The sequence below is a fragment of the Lygodium microphyllum genome, chromosome 4 (assembly GCF_053477565.2).
Source record: "Lygodium microphyllum isolate KBCC chromosome 4, Lygodium_microphyllum_v1.1.10, whole genome shotgun sequence".
Taxonomy (NCBI): Eukaryota; Viridiplantae; Streptophyta; class Polypodiopsida; order Schizaeales; family Lygodiaceae; genus Lygodium; species Lygodium microphyllum.
In genome coordinates this window covers 9,550,930-9,572,740 of record NC_141138.1, presented here as the reverse complement: position 1 = coordinate 9,572,740, position 21,811 = coordinate 9,550,930, and the positions used below count along the sequence as shown (strand labels likewise).

General features: G+C 44.5%; 1 protein-coding gene across 2 annotated transcripts in view; it reads left to right on the top strand.

The window, feature by feature from the left end:
* Positions 1–313: 313 nt before the first annotated feature.
* The window catches only part of CSTF77 (Tetratricopeptide repeat (TPR)-like superfamily protein), a 196,636-nt gene continuing 175,138 nt past the window's right edge, over positions 314–21,811 (top strand). Inside the window, exons 1-2 of one of the 2 annotated variants that reach the window (XM_087675672.1) lie at positions 314–759; positions 840–917. In XM_087675672.1, the coding sequence (XP_087531798.1) occupies positions 643–759; positions 840–917 (195 nt within the window). In that variant the 5' untranslated portion in view covers positions 314–642. The remainder of the gene's footprint in view (positions 760–839; positions 918–21,811) is intronic. The other variant, XM_087675671.1, reaches the window with a different exon arrangement.

Below are 21,811 nucleotides of genomic sequence, written 5' to 3'. Positions count from 1 at the left end.
TAAACATACATGACAATAGCTATTCAAGCCACTGGCATTTTCTTGTTTCACAATTACTAGTTAAGGTTACATCCAAACCATTAATGAGAAACATCATGAATATACAATAGGGCCATGCAATTCAAGATTGTAATGCAACTCTCATTATCATTCAACAATTGCATTAATAAAACTCGATTACACGTGTATTGCAAGTTTTATTAGCACGCTTTCCTAAATATAAACTGCGTAACTCAAAGTGACTAGAGATAATTTTCAAAGAATCACCTTATCCAACCATTGCAATAGCAATGCCCCGGAGGACAATGCTAACAAAATGAGCACAGCAATGCGGCGAGGCGAGGCTAACGAATTACACTAATAAGAGCAGTTATGTACGCATTTTTAGTCATAAATTGTGAAGAAGAAGCTGTGTTACGGGGGCTGAAGAGTCGTGAAGCCAACGCGAGGGGCTGCGTGGCTGCGGACAAGCAGTGTGCGACGAGAGAGAGAGAGAGAGAGAGAGAGAGCCGCTTCCCCCTTCGCGGAGGCAGCTGAATCGCACAAGCAGAAGAGGCCGCAGTACACGGGAGAAGGCAACCTTGTGATGCTGCTTCCCTCCTTAACAACGACAGCATAAATTTGCCGAAACCGGACAGCGAGATGAGTCGGCCGCCCGCTGCTGTGGCCAACAAGGAAGGAGCAGCAGTGGCGGAAGGCCCCATGGCGCCGGTTCCTGCTCAGCTCTTCTCTCAGCTTGGTCCTCCCCATTCCGACAAGGTGCTCTACATTACTTATCTCTATTATAGGCCCCTCAAGGACAGTAATGCTGCAATCCATCACGATATTCTTCTCCGCAGGAACGGTCCGCCAGGGAACGGATTGCACTGGACAAATATGATACAGAAGCCTGGAATATCATAGGCGCTGAAGCTCAGGTAAGTTTTCAAATGTTTATTTGATGCAATGACTGTCATCACGATTCACATGTTTGCCATTGCCGGGCATCTATATAAAGTTTTAGAAAATGCACTTTGACCTGCAGCGTGATGTATGCGGACTATACCTAGGTATTACTTGGTCAGTGTCAAATTCACTGTAAAGAGCATTTCTAACAGTTGAGAAAAGTTTTAATTTCCTAATGAAGAAAGTGTTTCAAAGCCGTGTAAGAGTTGGAGGATCCAAGGTTTTGCAGTGCTTATTGTCAGACTGTAGCCAGTTTTCAGATTATGTTCAGGCTACTCAGAAAGTCACAGTTGTTGTCTCCTCATGCCAAGTGAATGAGAATTCAAAGTCGATCCTCTAAGCAGCGGGGATGAAATCCATCACAAGTAACCAGAGCATGGAGGCTGAAGCAAGAACAAATGTCCCAGCTGAATATGCTATAAAAGGGCCAAATTCCCAGCGCTGAGATCATCCACACCAATAGATTCTAACTAACTAGAGGCTATCTCAGAGTACTCCCCTGGCTTAAATCACGCCGATCTTTTATAAAAGAAGTGAACACACTTACATCTAGATAGATCCAATTGAACGAAGTTCCAAAATTCTTGAGGCATGGAATGTAGCCTTTATAGGAAATGCCTCTTGGTGCTGCTTACTCTCCAAGCAAGCCTTGCATACACCCTTGCAATTCTTCAGTAGACATAGACTTCTAACAACTGATTGACAATAAAGAAGGCTCAATCTAGGAAAAAGAGATGTTAACACCTCTAGTGCCAAAACATAAATGCATCAAGTAGTGTTGCTAGGAGATTTGAGAAATAGTAGAAATCTGAATTCTCCTTGTCCAATGGTGAGATGTGAAAAGTGAGTTTGTAAAAATCCCTTCCTAGGGTAAGAATATTATTGTCCATGAGCTCATTCATCTTGAGCTCCTTGTCCAAAATATTTCCTCCTAGGGTAAGAATAATCTCGTCCATGAGCTCATCCATCTTCACTCTTGAGCTCTTCGTCCACAATAGGACCCCTTTTAAGGCCCAATGTATACATTTGTTAGGATTCTCATAGATGCGACCCTTTTGACCACAATAGCCACAAACAACACCCCCCTCCATATTGGTTGATGTTGTTGCAAAAACCTCCTCGTTGCAGCTTTTGGTTGTCTCCCCAATCATGACCCCTAAAAGTATTAGCATCTATTCTAGTTTTTCTATCATCTTTGCTTCTTAGCTCTATTAGAGTGGGAGATTACACTCCTTGTTTGTCACTCCAATGCTGTCACAGGGAGTATATTTTTATGGCTTTGCTTTGGCATAATGAAGTTGTGCACATGGGAGGTGTATATGTGAAGTGCAAGTTAATTTGGGCACAATGATAGTTGAAAACCCATTTTGGGTAGTTGGGGGACATTGGCAAAGGTTGTTACAAGTTATTTTGGAGAGGTACTTGTGGGTGCTTGGTGACAATCTTGGTCTTGGACATTGAATGGGCACTTAGAAATGACTTTTGGTCTCATCTAGGCTAGTAAAAACAAAACTTTGATGCGTAGACTAAGGTTAATGAAAGGCAGAACACTTCCAAGGTTCAAAGGGCTTAGCACATTGTATGTGCATGGGCATTGGGCATTGGGCATTGGACAATTTATGACCAAGGACAAGAGGATTTTTCATTTCCACAATTAATTTATTGGTAAAATCTTGAGGCCGAGACTGCATTAGAATGTTTACCACTTGTCAAGTTGGGAGAGAATTGGCCATGCAAATTGGAAGAAAGCTGACTGGGACTGGCTGAGGGCTGCAGAGGGGCCATTCCAGCCAGGGGACTGCAGCTGAAGGAGTTTCCAGCCATCTATGTGCAGCCAAATAGCAGGCAACAGCTCCAGACAGTGCCTGGGCAGCAAGTGACAGGCCCAATAGGGCTCAGGACAGCAGGTGATGTAATTAGAGGCTGGAAAACTGTAGGTGACTGCAGATTTCAGGCCTTTGTTGATTTGGGGTAGCAGTTTGGGGAAATTTACAACTTTTGTCTAAGAAATTTCTCTCTTCTCTGCCAAGGTTTTGTCCTCTAACTGATTCTCAGTGATTCATGAGAGATTTGAGGTGGATAGCAGTGCATTTGCTGTCAGAAACCCTAATTTCTGCAAAATTTAGGGTTTCTCACCCACCTTGGGAATTGTGTCCATGAATGAGAAGACCTGTGATTGGAGCAGCTGCTGGAATTGAAGAAATTACAGTAGATGTGAAGGGGATTGCACATCCGCATTGAGGTTGGCTGTATGCAATTGTTCTCAGTTCAATTTGTACTTGTGCTAGAATCAAGGGGCAAATTGAATCTTGATGCTATTGGTCATTTGTGACGGCCCAAGGACTCCAAATTTAGAGAGAGAAATGCCTATATCTCAGTGTACTACAAATTTGAGCAATAAAAGTTAAAAAAATCCCACAAGGGGTGCCAATTTTTGGCAGCCAATCGAGTGTCAACTGTCTAAGATTAAAGTAGTAAAAGTGTTTATTTCAGATTTGTGCATTTAATACTTGTATAATTGTTGTTAAAGGTGTTAGCAGATTAGTCAGCTCAAGTGTGAGTCTGTTCCCTGGAGAAGAAGTTGCGGATGCTCAGTCTTGATGGTTCTTCTTCCATGAAGGAGCACATCACGAAGATGGAGGATATGCGAGGCGAGCTAGCCTCTCTTGGTCGTCTGATATCGTCTGAGGATATGGCGATGATTCTGTTGACTCAGCTGCCATCACCCCGTTATGATGTCTTCTACACCAGCCTCATCACTTCGAGGACCCGTGAGACTCTCTTATGGGAGGAGCTTTCCCCGCTTGTCTTGGAGCATGACGAGCGACTCAAAGAGGTGGGAGCCAGTGGCTCCACCAAGGCATTTACGGCTGGCACAGGTGGTGGCAAGAAGAAGAAACAAAAGGAGAAGGCCAAGGACAAGAAGGAGGAAGACAAGAAGGATGCGAAGGAGAAGAAGCCCAAGTGTCCCCATTGTGGGAAGGGCACTCATCCCGAGGAGAAGTGTTGGCAGAAGTATCCCCATTTGAAGCCTAAGGAGAAGGACTCGAAGGTGGCCCCAGCCACAACAGAATCTGCGTTTGTGCATCTCTTTGTTGAGGAAGACACTGCCCTAGCTTCTACCACACAGGAGAAGCCTTGGCTCGTCGACAGTGGAGCATCTTCACATATGACCTTCCGTCAGGATTGGCTTCAGGATCTTCGTTCCAGAGGGGGTACAGTCACTATCGGTGACAATTCTACAGTTCCTGTTCATGGAGTGGGGACTTTACCTATGTTTTCTGACAGGCGGTCTTCCTCCGCCAAAGTTCTCTATGTGCCTGATTTGGTTTTTAACCTATTATCTGTGCATGGTCTTACTCAGTTAGGTACCCGAGTCATTTTTACTCAGGATGCAGTCACAGTGGAGGATGCTTCTACAGGTGATGCTCTTTGGACAGGTACACAGGAGGGTGGGCTTTATACGCTCACAGCCTTGGCTACGCGGACTTTCCATGAGCTTGGGCTGCTCTGGCATGCTCGGTATGGTCATTTGAACCTCGATTCTCTTCGCCGGGCTTCTAGGAGGAAGATGGTGGAGGGACTTCCTGATTTTCCTCCTCTTCACACTTTGTGCCCTAGCTGCTTGAGGGGCAAGCAGCACAGGCAGCCTCACCCGCAGGTTGCTTCTAGGAGGGCTACTTCCCCGCTTGAGTTGGTTCATACCGACCTTTGCGGACCTATGGGCACGGCCTCCCTTGGGAAGGCCAAGTATTTGATGCTGATTGTAGACGACTTTAGTCGTTATGTGTGGCCTTATTTCTTGGAGTACAAGAGCGAGGCGTACTCCTGTTTCTGTGAGTGGCAGGTGTTTGTGGAGACCCAAACAACTTCCAAGGTCCGTGGTGTTCGAGCTGATCACGGTGGAGAGTTCACTTCTCACCTTTTCTCTCAGTTTTGCAAGGATCATGGTATTCGTGTGGAGTATTCCCATCCGAACACACCATCAGAGAATGGTGTGGTGGAGCGTGCGAATCGGACCATGATTGAGATGGCCCGATCTATGCTGGAGCATAGGAGTCTTCCTCATTTCCTTTGGGGTGAGGCGGTGGCTACAGCGGTGCATATCCGCAACCGCTCTCCGACTTCGGCATTACAGGACATGACTTCGTATGAGGCTTTCTTTGGCAAGAAGCCTTCCGTGTCCCATTTTCGCATCTTTGGGTGCGATGCTTTTGTCCATGTGGACAAGAAGAAGAGGAAGACGAAGTTCGACTCTAAGTCGCGAAAGCTTATCTTCGTTGGTTATAGCACGACCACGAAGGGCTATCGGCTCTACGACCCGACGACTCGGCAGGTTGAGGTGCGCAGGGATGTGATCTTTGATGAGGCTTCGGCCTCTGAGGATCCGATTGATGGTTCTATTACAGATGTTTCTTCATCATCGACGGACCCCCCCCCCCCCCCCCCCCCCCCCCCAACCTTCTCTCCCTTCACTTCCTTCCAGGATGCCTCTTAGCCCCCCCCCAGTTCCTCCTCCCTCGGCTTCCCTTTCCCCCTTGGTGGATGTGCCTTCGTCTTCTACGAGCTCTTCTTCCACCACTTCGGGATCTTCACAGGATATCGAGCCTTCTTCAGATGCGGAGGATCTACCTTCTCTCGGTGAGGGGGAGTCCCTCTCCGATTTGGGTGCTTTACAGGTTCCAGAGACCCCCCGGTCTCCCTCACAGCTGACGGAGTCCCTCAGGATTCCTTTATGGTATCGCCGGCTCATGCAGGATTCAGGTGTTACTCACTTTCCTGCTTTTTCTACAGGTCCTCGTCGATCAGCACGTTTACAGGCCCAGCGGGACAGTTCACTATGTGTGAACTATGCTCTTATGTCACAGATTCTTCAGGATTCTGAGCCTTCCATTGTGGAGGAGGCTCTTGCACAGGATATTTGGAGATAGGCTATGCAGGCCGAGCTCGACTCCATCGAGCGAAACCATACGTGGGAGCTTGTACCGCGTCCCGCGAAACGGAAGGTGATTGGTGTGAAATGGGTCTTTAAGACCAAATATCTTGCAGATGGCTCCTTGGACAAGCATAAAGCTAGGCTTGTTGCCAAGGGTTTTGCCCAGCGAGCAGGGTTGGATTACTTTGAGACTTTTGCTCCTACAGCTAGGATGTCCACCATCCGAGTGCTTTTGGCTCTTGCTGCTCACCACCGTTGGCCTGTCTATCAGATGGACGTCAAGTCTGCTTTTCTGAATGGCGTTCTTGAGGAGGAGATTTATGTTTCACAGCCTCCTGGTTTTCTTGTGCAGGGGAAGGAGGATCATGTCTACAGGTTGCGGAAGGCTCTTTATGGCCTAAAGCAGGTTCCTCATGCTTGGTACCAGCGGATTGACCGCTTCTTTCTACAGAGTGGCTTTGCGCGCTCCGCTTATGATCCCAACCTCTACTTACGGGTTGTGGATTCTCTTTCGGTGTCCCTCATCTTGTATGTGGATGATCTTATCATTACAAGGAGTGACACTCAGCAGGTGGAGCATACACGGTCCATTCTAGAGCAGGAGTTTGACATGACGGATCTAGGGATCCTTCACTTCTTTCTAGGTCTGGAGATCTATCAGATGGCACAGGGCATTTTTATCTCGCAGCACAGGTACATCTCCGAGCTTCTTTCGGAGTTTGATATGGCTGAGTGTCGGCCTATCTCATGCCCTATGGACCCTGAGTCCAAGCTTTTGACAGCTGGAGTTCCTCTTATCGATCCCACCCGTTACAGGTGCCTTGTCGGCTCTCTTATCTGGCTACTTCACACTCGGCCGGATATCTCTTTTGTGGTGGCTTTATTGTCTTCCTTTATGCAGACTCCTACCCAGGATCACTGGCAGTTGGCCTTGCGGGTTCTTCGCTATTTGCAGGGGACTCGATCCTTTGGGATCATGTATGGAGATGGGATTTCCCTTTCTGGATGGAGTGATTCTGATTGGGCAGGTGATGTGGATTCGCGACGATCCACTACAGGTTATGCTTTCGCCCTTGGATCTGGTGCTGTCTCTTGGAGCAGCAAGAAGCAGCCTACTGTGGCACTTTCTTCTGCAGAGGCCGAGTATCGGGCCCTATGTTCGACTGCTATGGAGGCAGTTTGGCTCCGTCGCTTACTCGCGGAGATTGGCTTTTCCCAGACCGGACCTACGGAGCTGCGCGTGGATAACCAGAGTGCTCTTGCTCTGGCCAAGAACCCGGTGTTTCATGCTCGTACGAAGCACATTGAGGTTAAGTATCACTATGTTCGAGAGCGGATCGTGGATTCGGAGCTGGTGGTGGTCTATTGTCCTACGGCGGCCAATGCAGCTGATCTCTTTACGAAGCCGTTGCCTCAGGCTTCTTTGCTTCATCACATGCGGTTCTTGGGTCTTCAGACTCTCCCAGGAGTTGAGAGGGGGTGTTAGCCTGCTCTTCTTCAGTCTCAGTTTGTCATCTCCTGGTTGTGAGCTCCTGTCAAAGTCTGGTAGGAGACATAGGAGCTCTGTCAGTGTGTTTTTAGGCTGCTTTAGTCAGCATGCAGTCTTGGGCATTTTACAGCCCAATCTGGGCTGTTTCTGGGCTGACTGCCCATTATTTTGGGCAGTCGGACCAGTTCTGGTCAGTTGGACCAGATCCAGCCCCCCCAGTCAGTCCAGCATTCATTCTCTGCAGGTACAGCACTGCTTCCTCTGTCTCCGTCTCCGGCATTGGTGCGGCCTCTGCTTCCAGTCTGTCCTGGTTCCCTCACTGACGCTCCGGGCTGCGTGCAGGGACTGTTCTGTCCATTCCAGTGTATTCAGCATTCATCTCAGTCAGTGCAGACTTTCTTCCTTCATTCTCTACTTCCTCTCTCCTCTCCTCTGTGTTCGTGTTCTTCTTTCGCTGCGCACTCTCACAAAATCCTGGAGCTAGGATTGATATCCAGGTTCATGATGGGCTAGCTACTTGACAGAGAGTGGGAGGCTTTCATTTGGAGCCCACATGAGGAAACACTTTGGCGGTTTTGGCCGAAGGTAGGGATCAAATGGTCACATGTTCAGAGACATGTTTGGTAGATTGGTCTTGTATGTCTTGTGTGATATAGGTGACATAATACAGAGAGCTGCTATGATTCTTTTCTATTTTTAGGTGGTGCTATTATGGTCGACATCGACGTTAGATACTCTCCGAGGTATCTTGGTGGTGGGCTGGCCACTCACTGCTTGGATATCCATGGTTCTTCTGGTGGTTCTATGTTGTATAGTTTATGATTCCCTATCATTGTACTATTGTATTGTATCAGATCACCCTTGATCTGAGAGAGGGTGTTAGCAGATTAGTCAGCTCAAGTGTGAGTTTGTGCTGCAGAGGCTACAACATTTTATGTAGTATTTATATGGCATTTTTTGGAGTACTATCTAGGATTGGAGAGCATTTAATGCTGGCCGACTGGCATTAAATACTGGTCGATTGCATTTATTCCTCTCCCCATTTTATGCCTATATATTGCTAGGGCTCCTCCTCTTCAGTACTTCAGCCATCATTTGTGGAGTCTTCTAGGGAGAGAGGAGCCGATGCCAGGGTGCCCACACAGTTAGTGACTCATTGTTGTATGCTGCTGTCTCGTGTTCGATATGGATTCTGTTTCCCGAGCATACATTTGAGTTCTCATCTGTATTTGTGTTTATTCATTCATTCTTTCTCGTCTTGTGTTTTAGCAGTTTATTTCAGCATGTTGTTTATGCTTCCATTGCTGCACCACTTCTAACAAAAGGTTAATTACCACCCTAACCTAAGAGGTAGTTTGGTTTTGGATGCCCTCATTGTCGTGGTTTGACCACACATGCACTTACTGTTCTATTGAGCCTTCTTCCCATTTATATCAAAGCTTTGTTCCTTAAGCATTATCGCTCTCGCACACATTCTGTCTTTTTTTTTGGGGGGTGCTTAAATTGCTCCTCTCCTCAATGAGTACTGAGCAATGCTTTATGGGTCCTCTCAAAGTAGGAAAAAATGTTGGGAACAAGCCTTGATGAATGGGAAAGTCAATGCATACATTGGGAGTGTCGAGTTGGGGTAGCCATGAAAGCTTGCCTACTTCAAACTAAACTTGAGAGGAAAAACTTGAAGGAAAATCAGGGGAAGGAAAACAAAATTATTTACTAATTTTTCCTTATAAGCACCTCTTCTAGTGTCTACATATTGAGAATAGTCCTCTTTGAGACTCAAACTGTCATGGTTTGATTGCAATATTCTTTCATCCTCATGAGTATCATCAAAATTTTGCAAAGTAGGGACTTGAAAAAAGATGAAGAATAAATAGACAAACTTGGTGTGGGAGTGAATGGAGGGGTAGAGAATAAAGGCTTGCACTCTATGCTAGTTTCACTAGTGGACTGGCTTGTCACATGTGGAGCATTTTTCCTTCTTGCAAAATCAATAGATCTGTGTATTGAACCTAAAGGGATAATAAAGGTTTACCTACCAATAGTTGCTGATCCCAATGCATAAGAATGAGAAACATAAAATTTAGAAGTACAACATTGTCAGAAGTTGCTACAACAATGGAAGCATAGAAAACTACTGTAATAGACTACATATCATGAGAGAGAAGAGAAAAAAGAAGAAAACAAAAGAACAATGCAAAGGGAAAACTCAAAGATATGCTCGGGAAATGGAATCCATATATACCAAACATGAGACAATTGCAAACAATAGCGAGTCATTGGTTGCGTGGGCATTGGCATTGGCTCCCTCTCTAAAACAAGGCCTACATTAGAATTTGTAGATGAATGAATGACATATTGTGGAGGAGGGAGCTTGAATAAAAAATAATGCAATAAATGCATCAGGTTGGCAATGCCATAAATCACATCATAATGATCAATAAAAAAATGCCTAAAAACATGTATAATGTTTGGCCCATTGAAACACATGCCGAGACTCACTTGTGAGTTGACTAGATTATTAACAAACATGACTACAAGTATCAATGGTCTATATGAGTGATAAGGGAACTGGAGAAACTTGAGCTTGAGGGGGAGTGTTAGAAATCAAGCTCCCTGTATTTCCATGTCCTTCTTTATGTCATATGTGATAGACTGACTCGAGCTAGATACAGCTATTCATGTGGTTGTCATTGAATAAGTTGATGTGTCATTGAATAACACTTACTGGTTAGTTAGACCTAGAGTAACACTTACTTTTACTTTGTGTTTTTTTAAGAAAAAGTGTGGAATAATAAAGATGAAAGAACATGAGCCTGAAGGCTCTTGAGTCTACTTCACTCTCTATTTGTCTATCCCTCTCTTCGAATAATAAGGTTCAGCGGAACAATAAGATGCCATAAAAATTGAGAAAGACACCCAATATCAAAGGGAGGCTTATGAAAAAATAGTCAAGACCTTAAGGGTGCAATGCCAAAAAGTGACAAACCACCCACTTCCATTAGAGATCCTACCATGAGAAGAAGAAGAAAATATTGAATAAACTTTGCAAAAGTACTAGAAAATGCACTCGCCAAACATTATAGCAACCTCTGATTTCAAGGTGTTTGAAGAGCAAAGATTTAAGAGAACTCTTCCCTTGTAAACTATACAGTTCCTCATCAAGTCAAGGAAAACATAGTATTGAAGTGGCTTAACCAATAGGATCCATGGGCTTTTCCAAAATCTTGCCATACCCAAGGAAGTAGAAGTAGTTACCTAAAAAAGAAACCTAAGGATACATGGCTAAGGCAAATGGAGTGATGCAAAATGATTGATGAACTAGATATCGAATGAGGGAAGTCTATGCCATATTTGTAGGCATAGATTGTCTTGAGTGGTGTCCCAATGCTTTGGAGTGCCACCCACTGAAGTCTCTTGGGTGGTGTCTCGACACTAATTCATGATCTAAATAAAGCCTTTTTGGGGCCAAAATATGAATGAAGGAGACGAAATGTACCGAATGACTCGGTTTCTTAACACCCCCTCTCTAGGTAAAGGTACACCTCCCTCATTAGGAAGAGACCCTCCCTCTTGGACGGCTCAATACTCTTGGGGATGTAGACATTTGGCCTTTTGGGGTCCAATTAGAGTAAGTCCTGGGTGAAATTCAAGGGGCAATTCACCCAATTTGTGCGTTGATTGCATCTATAGCAAGGTGCTTTTGGATCAGCCAATGAGATTGTGGAATCTCAGCTTGTACCCAATCCATTAGTCAATAAAGTTAAAGAAGTGGGTGCTAGTTTTGGGGCCAATAGGGTGTCTATTATCCAAGAATTTTAAGGTAAATTGTGCATTTTTTAGTTTAGGTTTATTTATGATTATTGTAATTAAGTGCTTGATTAGGAATTAATGCCCTATTTGAGAATGAAGGCTGGTTTCATAGTCATTCTTGCTTCATGTTACATAGGTAGAGGACCAACTTGGACACATGTAGTGTGGCCTTCTAGAGGCTCATCTTGTGGGGAATGTGCTCTACAAGCTTCCTCTGGAGTTTGATGCAATGACCAATGCTTTGTGGGCCTTGACGTCATGGACTCCAGTGAGTTTTACACATATGTTCTCATTGCTACTTGAGCATGAGGTATATTTGCGGCTAGAAGGGAGGCTTCCATCTTTGTATGGGGGCTCCAATGAGGCATTTGCAGCTTCAGAGAGGGGTGGCGAGAATAAGTCAAAGACCCAGTGCTATCACTGTAGTAAGAAGGGACATTTGTGCAAGGATTGCAAACATTTAGTGGTTTTGAGGAAGAAGAAGCAATAGGATATGGACTCCTCTGACGAGTTATTCGCCTTCTTCGACTTTGACTCGGATTCTTTGGTCAAGGCCAATGTGAGGAAGGGATCATCTTTTTCAAATCGCATGAAGGGCTTGGTAGCCCCCTGTGCTTTCTAATGCAGGTGATGCGGTCATCCCTAACAACTCTCTAGTGTGAGAGAGGGAGCAGAGCGTGAGAGGGTAGTGAGGTGGGGCTGGTGAGCCTCATTTATACATGTATATAGGTGCACAAGTTCCAATGAGAGACTTTCTTGACACATCTTTCGAAGTTTGGCAAGTTTTGAAGTCTTGGAGCTGGGATTGACATCCAAGTTCATGATGGTCTGTTACTTGATAGAGAGTGGGATTGGCTCCTAGTTGGAGCTCACATGAGGGGACACTTTGGTGGTTTGGTTGAAGGTGGAGAATCCATGGTCACATATGTTCAAAAGCATTTTTGATAGGATGATCTTGTATGCTACTGCGAGACGTTGTTGATGAGACTGATATAGAGATTTGTTATGATTCTTCTCTCTCTAGAGTTGATATAATCAACATTGACATTAGGTTCTCTCCGAGGCACCTTGGTGGTGGCTTGATTACCCATTGCTTGGGTATCCATGGCTCTATTTTGGTGGACTTTGTTGTATGGACTATGATGAGTCATTATCATTGTATCACATCACCCATGATCTGAGAGAGGGTGTTAGCAGTATTGTCAGCTCATGTGCGAGTTTGTGCATGCCAAAGTGGGTTGAGTATATTTTAGATATTTTAGGTATTTTATTGTGTATTTATTATGGCCATTTATGGTTGTTTATCTAGTTGACCTACATTTATTGTTAGCCCAGATGTTGGCCGATTTGGCATTTATGATGCCATTATTTTGCTTTATATATTCTAGGCTCTCTCAGTCTCAATCATTCATTACCTCGAGGAGTTGGTGCCAGTGCCCACGCAACCAGTGAGACCGACTGTTGTACGCGACTATCATGTGTTTTGGTATGTGGATTCCATTTCTCAAGCATTCTTTTGAGTTCTCTTCTTTGCAATGTTCTTTTGTGTTTTTTCTTTTGTCTTGTGTTCAACAATTTATTTCAGCATTTGTTTATACTTCCATTGCTGTATCCACTTTTGACAAAAAGCAACTAGGGCACAAGGTGTGAACGAGAGAAAAATCTAGAACCATTCGTGTATCTAGGTGTGCCAAGCCATGGATAGGAAGAAGGTTGGAACCTAAGTTTGGTGCATAAAGACTTTAGTGGATGAAGCTTGTCTATATGGCAAAAGGAAAATAGTCCCCAGTGCATGAATGGGTATGGAAGAGTTGTCTTCCATGGTGATAGAACATCCGCTGGAACGAAGATCCCAAAGCCAATTCTGTTGGTAGGTCATATGCAAAGAGACCCCATTGTCAACAAGCCATGGCTTTTCCTTAGTGTGGAAGAAGCAAGTGTTGTATCTTCAACCTCAAACAAATGAACAAAGACAAATTTAGTTGTAGCAAGTATAGTCACCAAGGATTGTGGACTTTCTTCTTAAGAGTAATGCTGTGGGCGAAGGTCTTTTGATAATAGAGTGAAGAGAGCTTCATTTTCACACCTTCGTTGCCATCTTCAACTTACGTATATAAACAAGGACAACATCCTCTAGACTTGTAAAAAGAAAGCATCTAGCTCAAAATTTGACTAAAATCCATAGGCTCGTAGAGCTGCTTGGTTCATAGTAGAACCAATGGTAAGATCCTCCATAGGGCAAGAAATAGTAGTGATGAAATCCCTTAGATCAAAGGTATAGAGGATGCAAAAATTACATTGTATGGCGGATAGAATTTGAGCAAGGAGTAGAGAATACACAACAAATATGAGAATAATAGAAATTGCTTTAATTAATTGAACTGATACAAAGATGGCTTTGTTTGCTCGTGCACTTCCACTATGAAGCTTAGATGGCGATCCAGATAGATGATAGGCAAAGAGCTTAAGGTTAGCAAGAACTCAGACTGGGTGAAAGATAAATCGATGATGGCTTTGGAGGGGTTTTCATTTTATAGCTTAGAAACGGTAGTCTAGTTGGCATATGTAACCATATTATGAACCTTTCCTAGTCGGTCATGGAATATTCCCTTTACCATATCGGATAGGGGGTGCTGCCCTGGGATCCTTGTCAGGGGGGTTGCTAGCCCCCTTGAAATGCCCTATCCAAGGGCCGCTTCTACGACTTCTAGACCCCAAAATAGAGGTCCTTGATAATTCTCACACCATGCAACTCGATGCATTGTGCCTTGAGTTGTTATTAGTAACATGACTACTCTATCTAACCCAAAGGCTAGATTTACAAAGATTACCCTTTTGCCATTCAATCACATAGACCTCATCTAACATACAAGTTAGTCAATGTCTGGGTTCACACATGGCTTCTCCTGATAATGGGGACTTATATCTTAGAGCACCATGGATCATTGGTAGCACCTTACGAGAGTGGGGCATTGAGTATATCTAACACTCCTCCTCAATGTTCACGTGCAGGTGAACTACATCCTCGGTTCAATGCTGTGAGTCTTTGAAGATGAACTTGAAGTAGACCCTTCGTAAGAGCTTTGGTGAAGGTATTTGCTCCATTCTCCTATGTTGGATAGAATACAGGCTTTACTATCCTATCCTCCCTCAAGTCTTGTACATAGTGATACTGGATCTCAATGTGTTTGGTGCATGTTAAAAAACTGGATTTTTGACAATGGCAATGCATCTCTAATTGTCACATCTTAGCACTCTTGGATTTTCATCCTATACTCTTATATGCTATAAGATCCTCCTTAACCATACTGCTTTATATGCAACAAAACAAGATGCCTTGCCTTGCACTGTGCTTTGGTAGAAGATAGTGCCACATTTAGTTGCTTCTTATTGATCGAAGAGAAGATTCGTGAATCCAAAGAGAAACAATTTCCAAAAACTGATTTTTTGAAATCACTGTCACCTGCCCAATCTGAGTCATAGTTGCCCACAAGAGCACTTTTGAAATTGTATGTAATACCATAGTCAAGAGTTTCCTTCAAGTATCTGAGCATCCACATCCCAGCTTTCCAATGACTTTTTGATGGTTTGTTAGAGAAGCTACTTAGAACACCAACAGCAAAACTGATATCTAGCTTGGCGTTACACAAGTAGATGCGACTTTTCACCAACCTCCTGTACCTTCCAATGTCCGCTAGTGTTGGTGTATCATCAATGGATAACTTCACATTGACCTCCACATGTATAGCTATCTCCTTATACTTGGTCATGCCAAATGCTTTTAAGATTTCCCATGCATACTTCTTTTGAGAGATGAAGATTTTTCCAGGCTTTTGCTAGACTTCAATTTCCAAACAATAGTGCAACAAGCCCAAGTCTGTCATTTCAAACTTAGAGCTCAAAGCCTTTTGAGTCTAATGGATCATATCTTCATAGTCACCTATAATAAGAAGGTTTCCACATATAGAACAATCACTATAGACTTGTCACCATAATCAAGTTAGCATTTGAGGCACATCTTTTAAAATTCAAGCCAAAAAAGAATTTATCTATCCATTGGTACCATGCTCTAGGGGCTTGTTTCAACCCATACAATGCCTTTTTAGTTAACAAACTTTGTTCTCAAAATGGGGAGCCTCAAACCGTGGTGAGCCACGTACACCTCCTCCTTGAGGTCACCATTCAAGAACGCTGATTTAACATCCATTTAGTAAACTGGCGACTTTTTATGAGTGGCCATTGCGAGTATTGTGTGAATAGTGGTCGTTCTAGTAGTTGAAGCAAATGATTCTTGAAAATCAAATCCTTCAACTTGTGAAAATCCCTATGCAACCAATTTGACTTTGTACTTTTCTAAGCGTTTATCAGCCTTGTACTTTATCTTTCGGATCCACTTGGTACCAATAATCTTTCTCTTTTCTGGCCAATCTAGTAGCTTCCAAGCATCATCCTTCATTATCTATCATACTTAGCTTGCATAGCTACTCTCCATGCTGGATTGACAAGTGCTTCTTTCAAGTTTATTGGCCCCTTTATGTCTTATAATCTTAGCCATCAAGGCCATATTGACTATGCAAGCAGAATCCTTTCTTTGCTTCTCTATTCTTTAAGACCTCCGTGGTCAATTTGTCTTTTCCTTAAGAGTGGCAGGTAGAGGATTATTGCGATCATAGAGCTGCTTCACCCCTCGTGGCAATGGCTTTCTAATGGTGTGATTGTAGGTTGGTGAAGTTTTTTCTCATCATCTGAAGATGATGCTTCCTCCTCCTTGACGGTAGGGACAACTCTTAGGATAGGTTTATATAGAGGTGGAAAAACTTATATTCTTTCCCTCCACTATGTGTGGCTACTCCTTGAACACCACATCACAGCTCGCTATGATCTTCTTTGCTTCTTGGTCATACAATTTGTAAGCCTTTTACTTATCACTATAACCTAAGAAGATATATTTTGTGCTTTTTGGTTTTAACTTGCTTCTCTTATCCTTTGGAACATGTGCATCATATTCACAACCAAGAGTTTTAAGGTGTGAGACAAATGGTTTCTTACTTGAATAGGCCTCACGAGGAGTTTTGTCTTTAAGAGCCTTTGTGTAACTCCGATTGAGAATGTAGACTACAGTATTAACAGCTTTTGCCCAAAACTGGTTAGGCAAAATCCCTTGCCTTTAAGCATGCACCTTGCAATTTTCACAATGGTGCGATTTCGGCATTCAGCAACACCATTGCTGAGGTGTATGAGGCATTGTCAATTGACGCTTAATCCTTTTGCTCTTGCAAAAGTCTTCAAACTCATTTGAGTTGAAGTCACCACTGCTATTTGTTCTAAACTTTTTCACAGTTTGTCCTATTTCATTCTAAATAAGTTTTAGCCGTTCTTTAAACTTGCCAAAAACTTGAGCCTTACCATAAAGCAAGTACACTCACATCTTCCTCCTATAGCCCTTGACAATCAACATAAAATAAGAAGATTCCCCCAAGGCTTGCGTAGGCATTTTAGTGCACAAGTCAGCCTGTATCAACTATAGAGGATCCTTTGCTCTGTACTTGAGGATCCTTGATTGCTTTGGCTGTTGTCCTCTCTCACTCTCTAAGCCTCAAATATTTGGCAAAACCACAGGTAAAGGGTAGCAATCTGTTAGAAGTAGAGCATCAATTGAAGCGTAAACATATGTTGTAATAAACTGCTGAAACACAAGACAAAAGAGAAAGAGAAAAGAACACAATATAGATGAAAACTTTGATATATGCTTGGAAAATGGATTCCATATATCCAATATGAGACAGTCACATACAATAGCGAGTCACTAGCTGCATGGGTACCGCCATTGGTTTCTCTCTCCATGGAGTCTCCACATGTATGATGGATAGATGTGTCACTGAGTGAGGAGGAGCCTGAATATATAGGACAAAAACATGTCATCAATATGATCAAGTGAAAGGTGAGAAGGATTGAAGCTTGCACGCGAGAGCTATGACGGGAGAGCAAAAGCAAGATAGAGAGAGTTACAAAGTGGGAACTCCAACAACCACAATGTGTGGCCGGGCCTTCGTTTATTCAAACTGTCACTAAAAGAATAAAGAATAAGTGACTGTGACAGGCGCCTACCACCTGCAGTGTGCAGTGGCGGGTACTGTCAGTGTAGTAATACACGGGCGGCTAGGCGGAGGCGCTTTTACCCCCAACAACCTCCTACTTAAAGGCGAATCTGCCCCAGTGAGAGAGAAAAAAGAAAAGACAGTACAACATGTATACATATACAACAGGATGAGGAAAAAGACGTTATCTCATCCAATGCCCATCAATCTACTGAGGAAGGCAAAGCGCTTGGTAGTGAGGCTTTTTGTGAGCAAGTCTGTAGGATTTTACTCAGTCGGAATCTTGACAAGGTCAACAAATCCGTCCTCAACAACCTCGCGAATGAAGTGATACCTCATCTCAATATGTTTCGTCTTCGCATGGAAGACCGGATTCTTGGCCAACTGAATGGCACTCATAGAATCCGAATGCAGTGTAGGCATAGCATCTGTTATACCAAGGTTTGCAAACAAACGGCCTAACCAGATAGCCTCCTTGCAAGTCTCTGTAGCTGCAATATACTCGGCCTCTGTAGTAGAAAGAGCCGTACACTTCTGCGCCCTGGACATCTAAGAGATAGCCCCTCCAGCATAAGTGAACACATAGCCAGAAGTGGACTTCCTACTAACTGCATGTCCTACATAATCAAAGTCAGTGTATCCCACAACTCCTATATCCTGGCTGCTATAACAAAGACACATATGTGTTGTGCCCTTCAGGTACCTCATGATACCCTTCACGACATCCCAATGTTTCTTGCCAGGTGTAGCCATATAACATGCCACAACCCCAACTGCAAAAGCAATATCTGGACGGGTGGCTATCATGGCATACATAAGACTGCCCACGGCTGATGCATAGGGAATCTTGGCCATTTCGGCCCTTTGCTTATCTGTGTGCGGACAATCGGCTTGTGAAACCTTCACATGAGAAGGTAATGGATAGCCAATAGGCTTAACATCCTGTATGCGAAAGCGCTCAAGGACTTTACGAATGTACTCCCTCTGTGACAAATAAAGTAGTCCTTGAGAACTATCAGGCGTAATGCGCATACCAAGTATATGAGAGGCTTATCCCAGATCTTTCATCTCAAAGCTCTTCTTGAGCTGAGCCTTAAGAGCATCTAGCTCCTCATGAGCTGTCCTTGCTAGAAGCATGTCATCTACATAGAGTACCAAAATCACTAAAGAACCGTAACGGGCTTTCTTCATGTACAAGTACGGATCCATAATAGCACTGCGGCTGTAGCCGTGTGACTGTATGGATACATCAAACTTATGGTACCATTCCCTAGGTTCATGTTTCAAGCCATATAGACTCTTCTTTAGTTTGCACACTAGGTGTTCCCTGCCAGGGTCTGCAAAGCCCTTAGGCTGCTCCATGTAAATCTCATCATGCAAGTCCCCATGTGAAAAATGCGTCTTGACATCCATCTGGTACAAGTCCAGGTCAAGCTGTGCAACCAAGGCCAAGACTAAACGTAGGGTGGTTATCTTGACCGCAGGAGAAAAGACTTCATCAAGGTCAACTCCATGCTCTTGCTTAAAACCCTTAGCAACCAATCGAGCCTTGTATGCCGGCTTGGGGTGTCCAGGGGCACTTTTCAGCTTGTACACCCACTTGCATGGCAAAGCCTTCTTACCCTGAGGCAAGGAAACCAAATCCTAAGTGTGATTCTTATACAACGAGTCAAGCTCGGACTGCATAGCCCTTTCCCAAGAGTGACAATCACCCCTGTGCGTAGCCTCATCATAAGTGAGAGGCTCTCCTGCATTTGTAATTAGGACATAATCCATAGAGGGCGCAAAATGATCAGGAGGTCATTTATCTTTAGTAGAACGCCTCAATCTAGGCTTTGCTACCTGACCAACATCCTGTCTAGCATCAGCATGTCTAACATCTGGGCTATGAGCATCAGGTGATGCTGCGTGGTATCTAGCTAGCCGTGGAGTGGCCGTGGAGCGGACTGAACGGGAGCAGGTGGCTCCTCCTGAAAGATAACTCTGTATACCTCAACCACTTTCTCAGGCTGCATATGCATTTTGTCCTCATGAAAGATGACATCATGGTTGCGAATTACTTTCTGCGCCTGTTGATCCCATAGACAGTAACCCATCTCTCCTGCATCTACATAGCCAATGAAAATGCATTTGACACTTTTAGGATCCTACTTATTGCGTTTGTCCTTGGGCACATGGCAGAATGCCTCATATCCAAAGACATGCAAATGATCATAAGAGGGGGGCTTGCCTACCCATACCTCCTCTGCAACCTGAAAGTCAATGCCACTGCTAGGTGACCGGTTAATGAGATGCATTGCAGTAGTAACTGCCTCAGTCCAAAAGTGCTATGGTAAGCAAGCCTGGCTAAGCATGCTACGGACCCTTTTCTGAATGGTCCTGTTCATGTGCTCAGCCATACCATTCTGGGGTGGGGTGTAAGGGACGGTCAACTGACGCTTAATATCCCGCTTATCACAAAACTGCTCAAAAGCACGTGATATATACTCACCTCTATTATCTGACCTTAGGCATTTGAGCCTTTTCCCAGACTGGTTCTCTGCCAATGCAAGTCAACGTTGAAATGTGTCTAAGACATCATATTTTCTCTTTATGGGATAGACCCAAACCTTACACGAGTAATCATCTATAAAAGTAACAAAGTACTTTGCCCCACCAAGTGACTGATAGGGCATGGGTCCACATACATTTGAGTGTACAAGAGCCAAGGGCTCACCTATGCGTTTCTTACCATACTTTTTATGCGTATTTCTAGTCTGCCTGCCATACAAACAATGATCATAAGAATCAAAATGCGAAGAGTCAAAAGGTGGAAGATACTGCAAAGCACGGAGCATTTTCATTCATTTAAGAGATATATATCCCAAACGAGCATGCCTAAGGGATACATGGGGAATAGAACCCACAGACAAAACATGATTCAATGTAGCTCCAGATACAAGTAAGGGATAGAGGTTGCGAGACTTGGCACCTCTTGCAAGTACAAGCCTGCCACGAGTAATCTTCCATGCAGAGTCTTCAAAAGACACAAAATACTCTGCATCATCAAGCTGTCTAGTTGACATAAGGCTGCGAGTCAACGCAGATACATGGCGTACATCATGCAAAACAAAAGAGCTGCCAGAAGGAAACTGCAGCCTAACATCTCCAATGCCCACAATGTCAAGAGATCTGTCATCACCAAGGCGCACAGAACCAGACATAGTACGATAGGTATGAAACCAATCTCTATAGAGTGTCACATGAAATGACCCACCCGAAGAAGTCTGTAAGGCATCGCATGATGAAGCTACAAGTATGTAATCGTCATCTGAATCAGTAGCGTGCGTGACATTAATCTCTTCTATCTTCACGCTAGACTTGGCAGGTACTATGCTGCGCTCAGAAGACTTTTCCTGCACTTTATCTTTTCCCTTTTCCTTGCGCTTATCATTGCGCATTTTTTGGCACTGCGGCCTAATATGTCCTGCTTGTGAGAGTGCGCAACGGAAGAAGAACACGAACACAGAGGAGAGGAGAGAGAAAGCAGGGAATGAAGGAAGAAAGTCTGCACTGACTGAGATGAATGCTGAATACACTGAAATGGACAGAACAGTCCCTGCACGCAGCCTGGAGCGTCAGTGAGGGGACCAGGACAGACTGGAAGCAGTGGCAGCACCAATGCCGGAGACGGAGACGACGGAGGCAGTGCTGAACCTGCAGAGCATGATGCTGGAATGACTGGGGGGGCTGCTATATATAGCCCCCAAGCCAGAAAACTGGCCGACCAGCCAAAACTGGCCGACCTGGCCAGATTTGGCCGACCAGCCAGATCTGGCCGACTTTGGCCAGATCTGGCCAGATCTGGCCGACTTTGGCCAGATCTGGCCGACTGCCCAGAAAATGGGCAGTCTGGACAAAAAACAGCCCAGTTTGGGCTGTATGACACCCAAGGCTGCTGGCTAACCAGGGCAGCCACAAAATGAATTGACAGAGCTCCTCTGTCTCCTGTCAGACTCTGACAGGAGCTCACAACCAGGAGATGACAGACTGAGAATGATAAAGAGCAGGCTAACACCCCCTCTCAACTCCTGGGAGAGTCTGAAGACCCAAGAACCGCATATGATGAAGCAAAGAAGCCTGAGGCAACGGCTTCGCAAAGAGATCAGCTGCATTGGCCGGCGTAGGACAATAGACCACCACCAGCTCCGAATCCACGATCCGCTCTCGCACATAGTGATACTGAACCTCAATATGCTTCGTGCGAGCATGAAACACCGGGTTCTTGGCCAGAGCAAGAGCACTCTGGTTATCCACGCGCAGCTCTGTAGGTCCGGTCTGGGAAAAGCCAATCTCCGCGAGTAAGCGACGGAGCCAAACTGCCTCCATAGCGGTCGAACATAGGGCCCGATACTCAGCCTCTGTAGAAGAAAGTGCCACAGTAGGCTGCTTCTTGCTGCTCCAAGAGACAGCACCAGATCCAAGGGTGAAAGCATAACCTGTAGTGGATCGTCTCGAATCCACATCACCTGCCCAATCAGAATCACTCCATCC